At 43.0% G+C, this 13,272-nt stretch overlaps 1 protein-coding gene across 1 annotated transcript; it reads right to left on the bottom strand.

Annotated features, from left to right (window-relative positions):
* Positions 1 to 1,522: 1,522 nt before the first annotated feature.
* On the bottom strand, positions 1,523 to 9,393 carry LOC146670056 (dual specificity protein phosphatase 7-like). The gene is made up of 3 exons (XM_085406749.1): positions 8,249 to 9,393; positions 6,224 to 6,652; positions 1,523 to 4,010 (listed from the first exon to the last, which is right to left on the bottom strand). The coding sequence occupies exons 1-3, from the start codon at positions 8,655 to 8,657 to the stop codon at positions 3,694 to 3,696; spliced, it is 1,155 nt and encodes a 384-aa protein (XP_085262875.1). The 5' UTR covers positions 8,658 to 9,393; the 3' UTR covers positions 1,523 to 3,693.
* Positions 9,394 to 13,272: the final 3,879 nt, after the last annotated feature.

The following is a 13,272-nucleotide window of genomic DNA, read 5'->3' as shown; positions in this document are numbered from 1 at the left end:
TACAAAGACACACGCACGCACGCGAAAGAAAGAAAGAAAGAAAAAAATCACAAGAAAGCAGCTTGAAGTCAATTGTTTCTTTTTAAATAGAAAAGCTCTGTTCTGAAATATATTTCAATCCCAGGGTGCAAGTGATCAAGTCCTCTGTGTTTTTCCTATTCTATGTGGGATATGACTCCAGACAAGGAAAGTCCATTCAAGCATGGTGGTAGTATTCTCATCTCTGATGCTATACCAGGAGAGGAACTTTTGCATATAAACTCATATATATATATAAAGTATATTCATATTGAAAGGCCACAGGAATAGCATAGAGCACATTATATCAAAACCAAGAAGGAAAAACACCTTAATCACTGTAATTATTCAAGCCAGGTTGGCGTAAGGGCCTATTGTGAAACATAACTGGCATGCTGAACCACAGCTCTGTCTGTGTGGAGCAGTCTGTGTATGTGTGTGTGTGTGTGTCTTTAAATCTGCAAGTCTTTCAGGTTTGCACTGGACACACTGGCCCTATATTTTGTACACCCCAGGAGAAATGTTACTTCAGTCCATAAGCCATAAATCGAGCTGGATCTTGTGGAATTATATAGAATAGATATAGTACAAAAAGAAGAGAATTTAAAAATGTTGAGGTCTTGGATCTACAAAATACTGCAAAAAAAGGTGTTTTGATATATTGCAGAGTAACAAAGAGGACCTCGTGTGACCCGTTACGGCAAAAAGACAGCTTGTACTCTGTTATTACCGTGCTCTTATTCCAATAACAGATAACAAACCTTTTCTTCTTCTTTCCACACAATTCTTTTTTCCAAAGTGAGATACAAAGAGTATTGAACAGTCAGCATTAGAAACAAGTTAGAAAGATTATATAAGGCCAGCTAAAACCAACCCTCTTCAGATTCCCCTGCTGTGCTCGCAGAAAACACCGTTCGTGGTTTCTGTTTAGACAAACGTCCACATCCCGACTTTGAATACGCAGTTTGCTGTGAACACTGGACCTCGTGCAAAAACCGCCTTGTATGAGGAGATCTCTAACTCTAACCCGACAGCGTGCTCTATCGATAGCAAACCTCAGCATCTACCACTTAGCCCTAAAGCTGGACACATATCTCCACGGTATTCATCTTTTCATATTCACTAGTATATGAAAAACAACCTGTTTGCAGGTTGTGAGGTTTCACAACATTTCCAATTTTGTAAAATCAGACTTCTGTTCAATACATGAGCAAGCAGTGAACATGACCTCCAGCTTTTTGGGGTCACTGTTTCCTAACAACAGCTGCCTCAGCATCTTTATACTGGTCCCTGTCGAGCTAAACATATCCCCTGCTACACCTGGCACAGAACACCACCTGGACTGCTTTGCTTTAGCAGGGTGTTTTTGTTTTTTTGGGAGCATACAGCTCTCTGATTACAGCTGCAAATAGCAGGTTATTTCTCTTCTTTTTTCTCAGGGATTGTAATTACGGACATTGCTATATTTGTTGTTTTTTTGTCTGCTGATTTCCGGCAGCAAGACTTTAATCTCCGCAGCGTGACCCTCTGCTAGGAACATTTTTGAGCATGAAAGCTGGAACAGAAAAGTAAACTTTGGGGGTTTCAACTTTAAGGAGCAGACTTTCTGATTAACAGGTGGTGTTCACAAGGCTCAGCTGTGCAATTATAACACGTCCACGCACGAAGAAGACGAAGAAGAAAATGTTCTTTCATGAGGCCCAGTGTACCTAGAAGTCCAATTAGCGTGGTGTTGTTTGGAGTCTTTCTCAAAAATCACTGCGGGTTTGCTGAAGCGCTACAGATGTGGACGCTGTCTCAGAAAACGCTTTGACTACATGCTGTGTGCCACTGCGTTCAGCAGCAACAGCAGTTAAATAAAACGGTCCTCATTATTTGTCTTTCCACCTGGTAAAGTAACGTCCAGCCTGTGGTTGAGTCTACTGTTAGAGAGCATACGGCACCACAGCATGCTCTGGTATACAAAATAATAAAGATCTGTTTAATATTCATTTGTGTTTAATATAGCTTTCATATAATAATATACCCAAGGCTTAAGGGTGAATCAACTCAGACAAAGCTTTCTTTGACAAAACGAGTGATCCCTTCTTTTTTTAGTTTTTAGAAAGACCTTTCCTCTCAATTTCCTCCAACGCTGTTAAGGGACGTGAAACTGCTGAAGTAAGTGAAGTCTAGCGGAAGCCAGTCCCAGTCAACCAGACCAGAATCCAAACACAAAGACCAAAGTAAAGCCCCGACCCGACCCCCCACCCTCGGTCCTGAAACACACAAGAAGCTAACATAGGCCAACAAAACTTTGGGGTGCAGGTTATACATTTGATCTGCCCAAAAAGTACCTCAGTGACCCAGAAATGTTAATACTGACTTCCTGTCCCTGATCCGTAACCTCTAACCGAGTAACCCTTTTTGGCAAAACGTGCTGGTGGAACAACTGTGTTGATGAAATCAATAACTGAGGAACTTTGACCGAAACTGACTTTTTGACCGAAACGAAACAAATGATTAAAATCTTCAGAACAGCTGACTGAAACAACTGGATGAACAGTCATATAGGGAAGGAAGAAGGAACTGGGAAATGCGCTCGAAAACAGTTGGCCAAGTGTCAAACACGCAGGAGTAATTTCTCCCATCTCCAGCCGTGAATCAATTCCTACTTCCAGCCTGCTGCTTGTTTTAACCCCTATCCCTGCTCCTCTGCTCAGGGCCCAGTTTTTGCTCCCTCCCCGCTGAGCTGTGCAGCTGTCAGGACTCGTCGCAGCCTGGGACTGACCTCTCCGCTCCTCTTCTCTGAATGTCTCTTTATCTGACTGCTTCCAGCACAGGCCAACAAAGTCAATGGCTACACCACTGTGCAAACTGCATTAGGTCATAAACCTAAAGAAAAAACAAAACTTAAAAAAAAAGACCATCTAAAAACCCATTCCACTTTAATTTTACAATCTCTTAAGCCATTATTTATATGGCTTGAGATAAATATATTTATATATAAGGTATAGATCTGTGCGTAAATGTACATAGAAAATATACAAAAATGCATATAGACATACTGAATTTGTTAAGGACTGCCCATACATTTTCTGCTATGTACGTTAACATACATACAGTACAAACATACATACTGTGTTTATATCGTGTGTGTGTGTGAGAGTTAATTCCTTGGTTTTTAAAAACTCTACATTCAGTAGAGTGAGATTTCCTATGAGTAAATCCCAGCTTTTCCACTTGGCACCAGTCACCTCGGCTCGAGAGCCGAGACAAGGAGGATGCAGTCATCTTATAAATCAAGCGCTAAAGATTTTCCGTGTTCCTATCTTTGTATTAAGCTTTCTGTCCTGCTGCAATCATTTAGTTTCTCAGTCAAGTTAAACCTCCCTCATTCTTCGTTTACAAGCTGTTAAGGGAGAACAGCTTTGTTAACCCACAGCATCCTTCTCTGGGTTGAAAACCCCCCCAAAACCCTTTAACGTGGCATCCATGACTCCTCCTGACACGTCAACGCTGCTCCATGGTCAGGATCTCGGACAACGAGCCTCAAGAGGCTAAAACATTCATTAAAACTCTGCTCTCCTGCAGTGCAGCCACTTGCAGACATGGTAACCATACCACCATGCCCCCCACCCCAAATCCTCGTAAGTTGCAATGGGGGCAATCCACATGAAACTGAGACTCTCATTTTCATGTGGATTCTAGGGTGTCCAGTTGAAACACGTTGTGATTGGTCGGGGTGGTGAAGAAGAGCTGGTCGTGCGTCGGCGAGTTCGAGTGGTTGTCACAGGGGCTGTTGAGACCTAGCGTCCGCTCAAAGTCAAGGAGCTGGCCCATGAAGTTGAAGTTCGGGGAAATGTTTGACTTTTTCCGCTTCACAAAGTCGTAGGCGTCATTGAGCGACAGGTTGAGCTTCTGCATCAGGTAAGCCACGGTGACGGTGACGGAGCGGCTGATCCCGGCCAGGCAGTGGACCAGTATGCCACACTTTTTGGAGCGCGCCTCGTCTGAGGAGGAAGGAGGGAACAAGGAGATGAGAACATGAATGAGAGACATGACTACTGACCGTGTTTCATTCTCAACACTGGGAATTAAAAAGATCAATGAATCAGAAGGAAAAGTTTTTCTCTATATATTATAACGCAGACTTTCCAAAGAGCTCGTCGCCTGAGGATGAAAAGAAGGCAAAAGAGTGAAGCAAGTGTACCTCAGACAGGCTTTCGCTAACTGGAGAGCTCCGGGACTTGAGAAGGTTCAAATGCTCAGCTGGCACTATTTCTACTAGATCAGCAAGTAACAAAAACCTGCCTGATACTGGGTCATACTGCAGTGGAAGTGGCCCCACAGTGCTTTAATTTGCAGAGAAACTTTTGAATAACATCACGTGGTCATAGCGAGAACTGACAAACAGTAATCTGTGGCTATCATGAAAACTGAGTTACTTTCTGAGGTACTTTTAAGTCATTAAATGACCAACATTTGCAAACGAGACTGGCTTTTATCATTTAACGCTGCCGTGACTTAACTTCTCGCATATTCACCCTGTGGTTTTCCCCCGGTACTCTGATTTACTCCTACAGCAAGTGACCACATGCTAGATTATGTGGTCGGTCTAAATGAGCTGTAGATGTGAGCCTAGAACAACCAGAATGAAAAATCAGAAGTGCCTCATTGCGATTATTATATTTTCAATCCAGAGTGACCTCTGTCGCTGACGGCAAAGTGTAATTTTTCATTCTGCTTTCTAGCTCTCGGTCTGTAGGAAAACCTGAACAGAAAAAGCATCTTACATTATTAACTGGTTACATCCATCCACCTATCAGTTTCGAGCCCTTGCACTCGCATCTCTACAGGCCATTAGAGTGAGAGTTAAGTGCTCCGTTCCTTCCTTTCTTTTCTCCCTCTCTCTTTCATCTCTCGCTGCCAACGTCTCTCTCTTGTTGTAGGATTGGGGTCAGTCGGCTCATGAGCTCAGGCTGCCAAGGCGATGCAAAATTAAATTTATATGTGATGTGCGCTCGCTTTCCGCAACGAAGACAGGGGCAGAAATCCTTGCCCGACGAGTCAAAAACCAACTCGAGAAGCCTCGGAAGTCGAATAAGTAACGGGCTTTAACTGATTATGTCACTTTACTCGTTCTTTGCATGTGCAGTAACGTAAGGATTTTCATTTATGCAAGAAACTTCAACTCCCTCCCCATCTGCATTCTTGCTTTCACAAAAGAAAAAGCACGTACAAACAATAATTTTAGGCATTTAAGGGACTGCAACTTTCAGCAGCGCAGTGTGAAGTCATATCGGCATCTCCTTCACCCATAATTACCCCGTTATTTACAAAAAAAGATCTGCTGTAATCCCTCCTTATTACAGCCAGCTCCATTTAACATCAGCGTGACCCAAATCTGCCACGACCTCTGGCTCTGGCATATGTCTCACTTCCTGCCACCTACAATGAATCATTACTCTAAAGGAAAACAAAAGGGGCGGGGGGTAGAGTCGGTGGTCTGGACAATCTAAGACATGCATGAAGACTTTAGCACTGACTCATCGGCGAGGGAATTCACTCATTCTCTAAAAATTAAGTGAGAAGGAATGACGGGAATGATGGGAAACACTGAAAATGGGACGAGATGAGAACTCTTCTGCGTGACCTCATTCTCAAAGAATCCATTTCCATGTTTTATTCACAGAGTTGCCTTTTCATTCTACGATTTTAAATTCCTGTTTTATCAATCACGGTGAAATGCAGGCTTAGCAAAACCACGCTAACATCCATCTTAAACTGTTTCCAAAGAAGCTATTTATATGCACGACTTATGATTAAAATCTTGGATAAATGCAGCGAGAGTGACTAATATAGAGCAGATAATAACGGCACTAAATGGACTAGTACTTAAATAGCACTTTTGTAACTCTGTGACTCTAATTGAGCACTTAAAGCCCTGTTTTGTTTTGTTTTTTCTTTCTTTTTCACATTCATCCATTGACATACTTTCATACAGTGCTTTGTTTTTTGGCTCTAATTTATTATACAATCTAATATGAGGATTTTGGACTGTGATTGACAAAACATGCCTCTTAAATATGAGACATTGGGCCCAACCAGCACACTGATTGATAATGAATTTAACTTCTTCAGATCCCTGCCCTGACCCAAAAACACATTTGTCTAAAATAACCTGACGGATATCTGAGACAACTGCACAGCATTCTCCACTCACCTATGAAAGAAATGGCCTCAGGGAAAAACTGAGAGAGGTTTTGGCTCCAGTGATCGGAGATGGGAATCTGTTTGTACTTGAAGTCCCCTTCGTGTTCAAACATGTTGGGCAGGTTGGGCGTCACGTTCAGGATGTACTTGATATTGTACTTGCTGAGCACATCCAGGTTGGCGGAGTCTTTGGCACAGCCCAGGTAAAGGTAGGGCAGGATCTGGACGGGGAACGCTGGCTGGTTGTTGGGGAGCGGACTGCCCTCCGACTCTGTGGCGCTGCCCGGCTCGCGGTCCGATTCCCCATCTGAGCAGTCGGAGCTGATGCGGAGCCCTCCGAGACCGAGGACGGAGGCTGGTGGGGAGCTGCTGGGACAGGAGCAGTCCAAATTGATCTCGCAGTGCTCTGGGTACTCTGACTGGAACTTGTTGAAGCCTCCTGGAGCATGATGAAGACAAAGGAAAAACAAGCAAAAACAAAACATGTTAGTATAAAGCCAAGAAAGCAATTTCACTGGGAGGAGAGGAGGGGGGTTTAAAACTTGTGCATAACCAAAGGCAGGAGGTATGAGTCATTTAACATGAGCCTGGATATGAAGAAATTAACACTGAGTCCAAATAATCTGAGAAAAATTTGGTGCTAAAATTGGCCAAATGAAGAAAATCTCTTCACTCTTTTTTTTTTTATTACAGTTGCTTCAGATATCAGAGGCGGTATTAAACTTTGAATTGCACGTGATATTCTACGTGTGTAAAAACGCTTTTATTAGATCCACGGCATATTTTCACACACACCCGTGACAGATAAATTATAATAAGTTGGTATTTACGTCAGTCTGAGAGAGAGGGGGAAACAGTGTAGACAGATGTGGCTCCATTGAGAAAAGCTGAGCAGGACAGTCAGCTACAACACTACACAGCTCAGCGGACTTTTTGTGAATGGCAGCTCGAGGCTCGTGACTCCCGTCAAAGATTTCTATTTTCTCGTGGTTAAATACCTCTCTGCTATGGTTATAACACCTCATTTCATCGCCTTTCAACTGTCTTTTTTTAAACAATGTCGGCTTTTTTCTGTGGGATTTTTCGTAGCCCGTCGTCGTGTCCTGGTTTCAGTGTTCATTCATGAAAAAAAAAACCGCTCGTCTTTTCCTGAAGGAGCTCAATATGGCGGGGCGTGTACTTGCAGCGTTTAATTGAAAACACGCCGCATTTGAAACTGCTTCTTCTTTCTTTTTTTAAAGCACTCGATGAAATTACGAGGCTGTTGTTGACGCTTTTCTTCTTCCTAAATAATTTCCACGCTTTGCGAATCAATCAATAAATAAGTAAAAATAAAAGCGATGATTTTGGTCGGAAGCAGGAAACATCTGTCGAACAGCTACTTCATTCTGACACTGGATCCGATTTGTTACACACCGCCTGATTTTGTAACAGTGACACTTTATTTTAATATGCGGAACTCATTCAGTGTTCATCAACTCTGTGTGTGTGTGTGTGTGTGTGTGTGTGTGTGTGTGTGTGTGTGTGTGTGTGTGTGTGTGTGTGTGTGGACAGATGAGAACAGCTGGATTTATCTGAAGTGGCGCCACATTTTAACCCTCCTTCAAATCCCCCCTACAAACACTTTATCGATGCAATAATGTTTTATAAGCTACTGATAGGAGTGGCTTGTTCAAGCTTAGCTATGTGACTCCACCAGATAAAATCTGCCTTAAAAGACAATCTGTTCCAGGCGTGCCACGACCCCCCAAAACACCAAATTCACTTAGTGCGGCGTTTAAGTGCAGCATCCCAGGTCTGATAAATCAGTGTGATTTACACTCGCTTTCTTTCCCATTAATTGCAGTGAGTGACACTACAACAACACTAGTCCAGTTCATCTGGGACTGTCTAAGTTAATCAAATCAGAGCGAAATTCAAGCAATTTACTGCAGTCCACTTTGAGAGGAAGTAGTGTGAGAGTTTTATGAATTAAAAGGCACCAATGCACCACAACCCAAACAAAACCTCTAGATTCAAAGCAATCTGATCTTACCCTCTAGATAAAAAGCCTTGCACCCGTCGTCCCGGAGCTTCTGCAGGAGCAGCCCAAGCACGGAGCTTCCCAGCCCGGACTCCTGCCGCTCCGAGGTCGCCTCGTCGTACAGCACCACCACGTCCGTCTTGCACCTCTTTACAAATTTCTCCTTGTCCTCGTTGTTGGGGATGATGGAGCGAATGGGGAGGTTCCCCTTTTTCAGTCTCCGGAGCATGAGGCCCGGGATGGCCAGGTTGATGGCCGACTCGATGTGCGAGGACTCGTACAGCTCATGGGGTCTGCAGTCCAGCAACAGCAGAGAGCTGGCCCCGGACTCCAGCTCCTCCTGCAGCCACTCCACGCTCTTACTCGACATCATCGTCATAGTCACGATCACAGAGCATCCCCACGAGTGATTAATTCTCATCAGTGAAACGTTAATCCTCCCGTCGCCTGCTGTGACATGAGAACAACACAACAGAACAGAGGAAAGGAAAAGAAAAAAAAAGAAAAAAAAAATCACGGCGCTAAACTTCCCTTCCCGCGGCCACCACCACCAACGCCACCGCTGCTCCTGCCGCTGTTCCTGAGGGCGCAACGCACCCAACACACACTTCCACACGCGCGCACACACATCCAACACACACGCAGCGATGCCCCTCCGGTGGGAGCAGGAAACTTGAACATGCAGAGGTTTCTTTCCCTCCTTCCTTCAGTCCGATTGAAGCGGAGGTTTGACTCCAGTCCATCGACCGTCCATTCGGTGAGCTCGCTCCAACTTTGACGCGTCCGCAGAGCGACGAAACGGCCCAAATGAACCTCGTTACTCTCTCGGGATGTGAGAGCCGGGTGAGCCGATGATGCTAAAGCCCATGCTTATTGTTATTACTGGACATGCTTGGCCCGTGGTGCGCCTCTGGTTTGTCATTTCCACTGGATGCGTTAAAGAGGCTCTGCGGGCTTGTCACTGAGGAGAGGGAGGAGCGCACATATTTAAAGGCGCAGCGCTGCTTTAGAGTCACAGGAGCACAGCGTAGCTTCACAACATACTATCCATTCATTGATTCTCTGTAGCTTATACTCTGAATTAATAAAAAAAGGCCGACCTAATTCTACAAATTAAAGCCCCACGTCCTCCAACGCTCGTGGACATCTATATCCTTTGAGTCTGTTAAAATCTGAGTCTTTTTTGTGTGTTTAATTTTGCTTTTTAAGAGTTCAGTTGTAAAAGCAACTTTTAAAAACACTTCCTCGTGGTACCATGAATGATGTTTTAGGGATTAAAAGTTTATTCCCGAGTCATTCCCCTTGTTTTTTGCTTTTTTCAGCCTCTACTTTCTCATCCCAAATGACCTTGTGTCGAGATTATTTTATAGTTTTAACACTCAGTGAAGGTTCAGCCCTTTAAGCAAACATGTGCTCAAAGTTAACTTGTAACTATTGGTGTAAGTGTTGTAAGGTATCAACTTTATTAGGGACACTTCACATTTGTAGCTGTGCTTCCTTAAAGTTTAATCTTATGATGCCTGCCGTCATAGACCGGTAATAAACACAGTGCCGGATGTTCATATTTTAGAGCTTTGTAAAGATAATCTCTGTGGCAAGCCTGTCGTGTTGTGTTGTAAAAATAAACTGATCACTGAGTACATTATTGCAGATATCAGTTTTGAAGATAAAGCTTCAATCAACAGACTGTATCACGGAAGTGCGGACGATTCCTCACAGATAGTTTCTAATTATCACAGCCTCATCCAAAAGCAATACATCTAAAATACCATGTTGTGTTCAGTAAACCAGCAGAAATGTAATAAAAATGGAGTTGTGGCCAGTTATACCAAGTCTTTAGTTTGTTTGTGTGAAATTATGGCTCTGCGTGTACCCATAACTCAGTGATTTAGGTTCTCGGGTCCTTATCCTGTTCATTTAATAATCTGAAGGCACTCAGTGTTTTAATAAATCATCAGGTGTCAGACCTATGGACCTCATGCCCAAGCAGTAACTCTTGTCCTACCATCAGTTTTCCTTTAGTCTCCACAACATATTAACCCACTCACTCTGTGCACCTACACAGGTTTGGTTATAATATTACTGGACATAACAGAAAGGTGACTTTACTTACTAATACTAAGATTTTTTTCCAGGTTGGCTTTATAGTTTCTAAGATATTACAAAATCATATTTGACATCACAAACCAGTACCAGTGTGGTGGTTTACCATCATCTAGCAGGGGACGGGTTCCTCCCACAGGCCGAAGACATGTGTGTTAAGTTAACTACCTATAGGTGTGAATAATTGTCTGTCGTCCCCCCCCCCCAAAACCACAGAGGACATTTATATTTCAGCCAAACTCTGTTTCGAAATTAGAGCTAGGGGAAATTATAACATCTGGTATTTTAAAAATGGAAAATTAAAGTGACATATGTCTCATTTGCCAACAACAATTAAAAAAAATACACACATCAATTAAAGGTCATGATGCTCAAATATAGTTATAATATTCTCCAGTCAAAAAGCAGCTGTCTTTAAAAATGTTTTGTTGATTGTACACATCAGAATGAGACCCTTCTACCGCAGCAGCCAAGAAGGTGGAGCTGAAAAACTCTTTCCAGCCTTTAGACCATAAACCTACAATGATTACAGCCAAATACCCACAGCTTAAGGTAACAATTTTACGTTACCGATCTGAAGTTTTTTCTTTATGTTACTGATTTTTGAAATTTTGATTTAGCTCTTTTTACTGACTTAAAGCATTGTACAACTTTCAGAGGATGTTTTTATCTTCTGTGTTAAGCAAATTGAGTGTCACGTAACTATTAAACAAAAAATATCTGCATACACATCTACATATCGAAGCAAAGTAGAGTACGTCTGTAATGTCTAATTAGCCCAATTTCATTAAAAAGGTAATAAAAAAAAGATTTATCATAAGATCGGACCACTGGGTTGCGTCTCACTGCATGTGTCCATCATGGCTTCAAATGGAGAAAAACTGTCGGAGGAATTTAAAAACACATCTTACGTTAAGATTTCACAAAGATGGGAAAGAATACAGAGGGATGTGTGGCCACCTTCAGACCAGTGGTACTAATGAGGAGGTATAAAATGAGGATGATATCACCAATGGAAGCTGTAGAGACTATCCTCCGAAAATCACACCATGGAGAATTTGACCAATCTGGCTGTGAAAAACAGATGAGTACGAGCACAGAGGTTATTCATGAAATCAGTTTCTGTAACCGCTCAGAGAGGGACAGTCATCGTCTGTGAATGGTCTCCAAGAAAAGAAAAATCTAAAAAAATTCTTCCTCTTTGACACAAACCCCCCAAAACTAAAAGTCGCTAAAGAACATGAATAATGGATGCACATTCTTTGGCTTTAACATGGCCTGGGCCATCACAGAGAATATATATACTCCTGACACTGAAGCACGTAGATGGGAGTGCAATGATACACAGCTGTATGAGTTTAAAAGGTGTTGGGGAGATGGCACAGCTCTGTTGCTTTACAGCAAGTGAGTCCTGGGTTTGAATACCGGGCAGAATAACCACTGCAGCTCATCCTGCCACAAACGTGCCAGTTTAAATCATATATATATATATATATATATATATATATATATATATATATATATACACATCTGTGCCGAGTATAACCTGGAAGTCCCGAGGTCAAAATGGGAGATGCCCCCAAGGGTGGTGGAGAATGACCGAGCTAAGATCCTGTGGGACTTCCAGATACAGACGGACAAAATGGTGGTGGCTAACCAACCGGACATAGTGGTGGTAGACAAACAGAAGAAGACGGCCGTAGTGATCGATGTAGCGGTTCCGAATGACAGCAATATCAGGAAGAAGGAACACGAGAAGCTGGAGAAATACCAAGGGCTCAGAGAAGAGCTCGAGAGGATGTGGAGGGTGAAGGTGACGGTGGTCCCCGTGGTAATCGGAGCACTAGGTGCGGTGACTCCCAAGCTAGGCGAGTGGCTCCAGCAGATCCCGGGAACAACATCGGAGATCTCTGTCCAGAAGAGCACAGTCCTGGGAACAGCTAAGATACTGCGCAGGACCCTCAAGCTCCCAGGCCTCTGGTAGAGGACCCGAGCTTGAAGGATAAACCGCCCGCAGGGGCGTGCTGGGTGTATGTATATATGTATATATATATATATATATATATATATATATATATATATATATATATATATATATATATATAGGTGTTATGCAGGGCATTCTTCCATCTCTGCCAGCTCACTGGTGTACCTGCTACACAAATTGTCACTACGTTTCACCACGAATGACCTAATAAGGCATCAGCAGGTTGTGACAGAGGCAGAGAGGGGGAAAAGAGCAGCGTTTGATTTCCTCACAGCTGCAGAGAGGAGGAGTGGGGGGATGCACCAGCTGCAGACAATGACTCTTTATCCCCCCCCAGTGACTTACACACATACGCACTCACTCACTAACAAAACACAAACACTCGCATACACACACACAAACTTTAGGGCTCTTGTGTTTCCACTCACTTCATGGACAACAGGGTCTCTGAGCGAGTGTGGAGCCGCACTGCGTGTGTTTTTGTTTGTCTGCAAACAGCTCTCTGATAGTAAACAAAACTATCATCATTTATTTTCATAATTATAGCACTATAATCTGAAACTGTACTCATTATGAAGCTCTAACAGAGGGTATAATTTGTTGTTGAAAGTCAACAAAATCGAAAGACAGAAAGATGATCTCTTTCAGATCAGTTCATTGCACGGCCTGCTGTGCCACACGCACATCGGAGTTCAATCTGTTAAAGCACAAGTTAGCACATTAAAAAGTAGACACTTTAGCAAATCTTGCATTTTGCACTTGTTCTGCTGGCTTTAAAAAAAAAAAACAATCTAGCAGGTTAAATTTGAAGAAATCGCCTTTGAGTTATTATGTGCCCATTCAGTTCCTGTCTGTGTAGGCTCTCAGCCATCATGGTCATGGTAGTCTCAAGCATCTGAGCTGCAGGTAACTGGGCTTCTTTGTATGTTAAACTTCGATCAAAGAG

This window comes from Rhamphochromis longiceps, linkage group LG5 (genome assembly GCF_057381845.1).
Source record: "Rhamphochromis longiceps isolate RC_006_pf linkage group LG5, R_longiceps_female_GT1.1, whole genome shotgun sequence".
Lineage (NCBI taxonomy): Eukaryota > Metazoa > Chordata > Actinopteri > Cichliformes > Cichlidae > Rhamphochromis > Rhamphochromis longiceps.
This window is presented reverse-complemented; position numbering and strand designations above follow the sequence as displayed.

Coding starts and splice junctions, on each gene's coding strand:
- LOC146670056 (XM_085406749.1), bottom strand. CDS start 8,657: ATGAGAATTAATCACTCGTGGGGATGCTCTGTGATCGTGACTATGACG. Junction 6,653..8,248: donor CAAGGCTTTTTATCTAGAGG/GTAAGATCAGAT, acceptor ATCATGCTCCAG/GAGGCTTCAACAAGTTCCAG. Junction 4,011..6,223: donor TGAGGCCATTTCTTTCATAG/GTGAGTGGAGAA, acceptor CTTCCTCCTCAG/ACGAGGCGCGCTCCAAAAAG.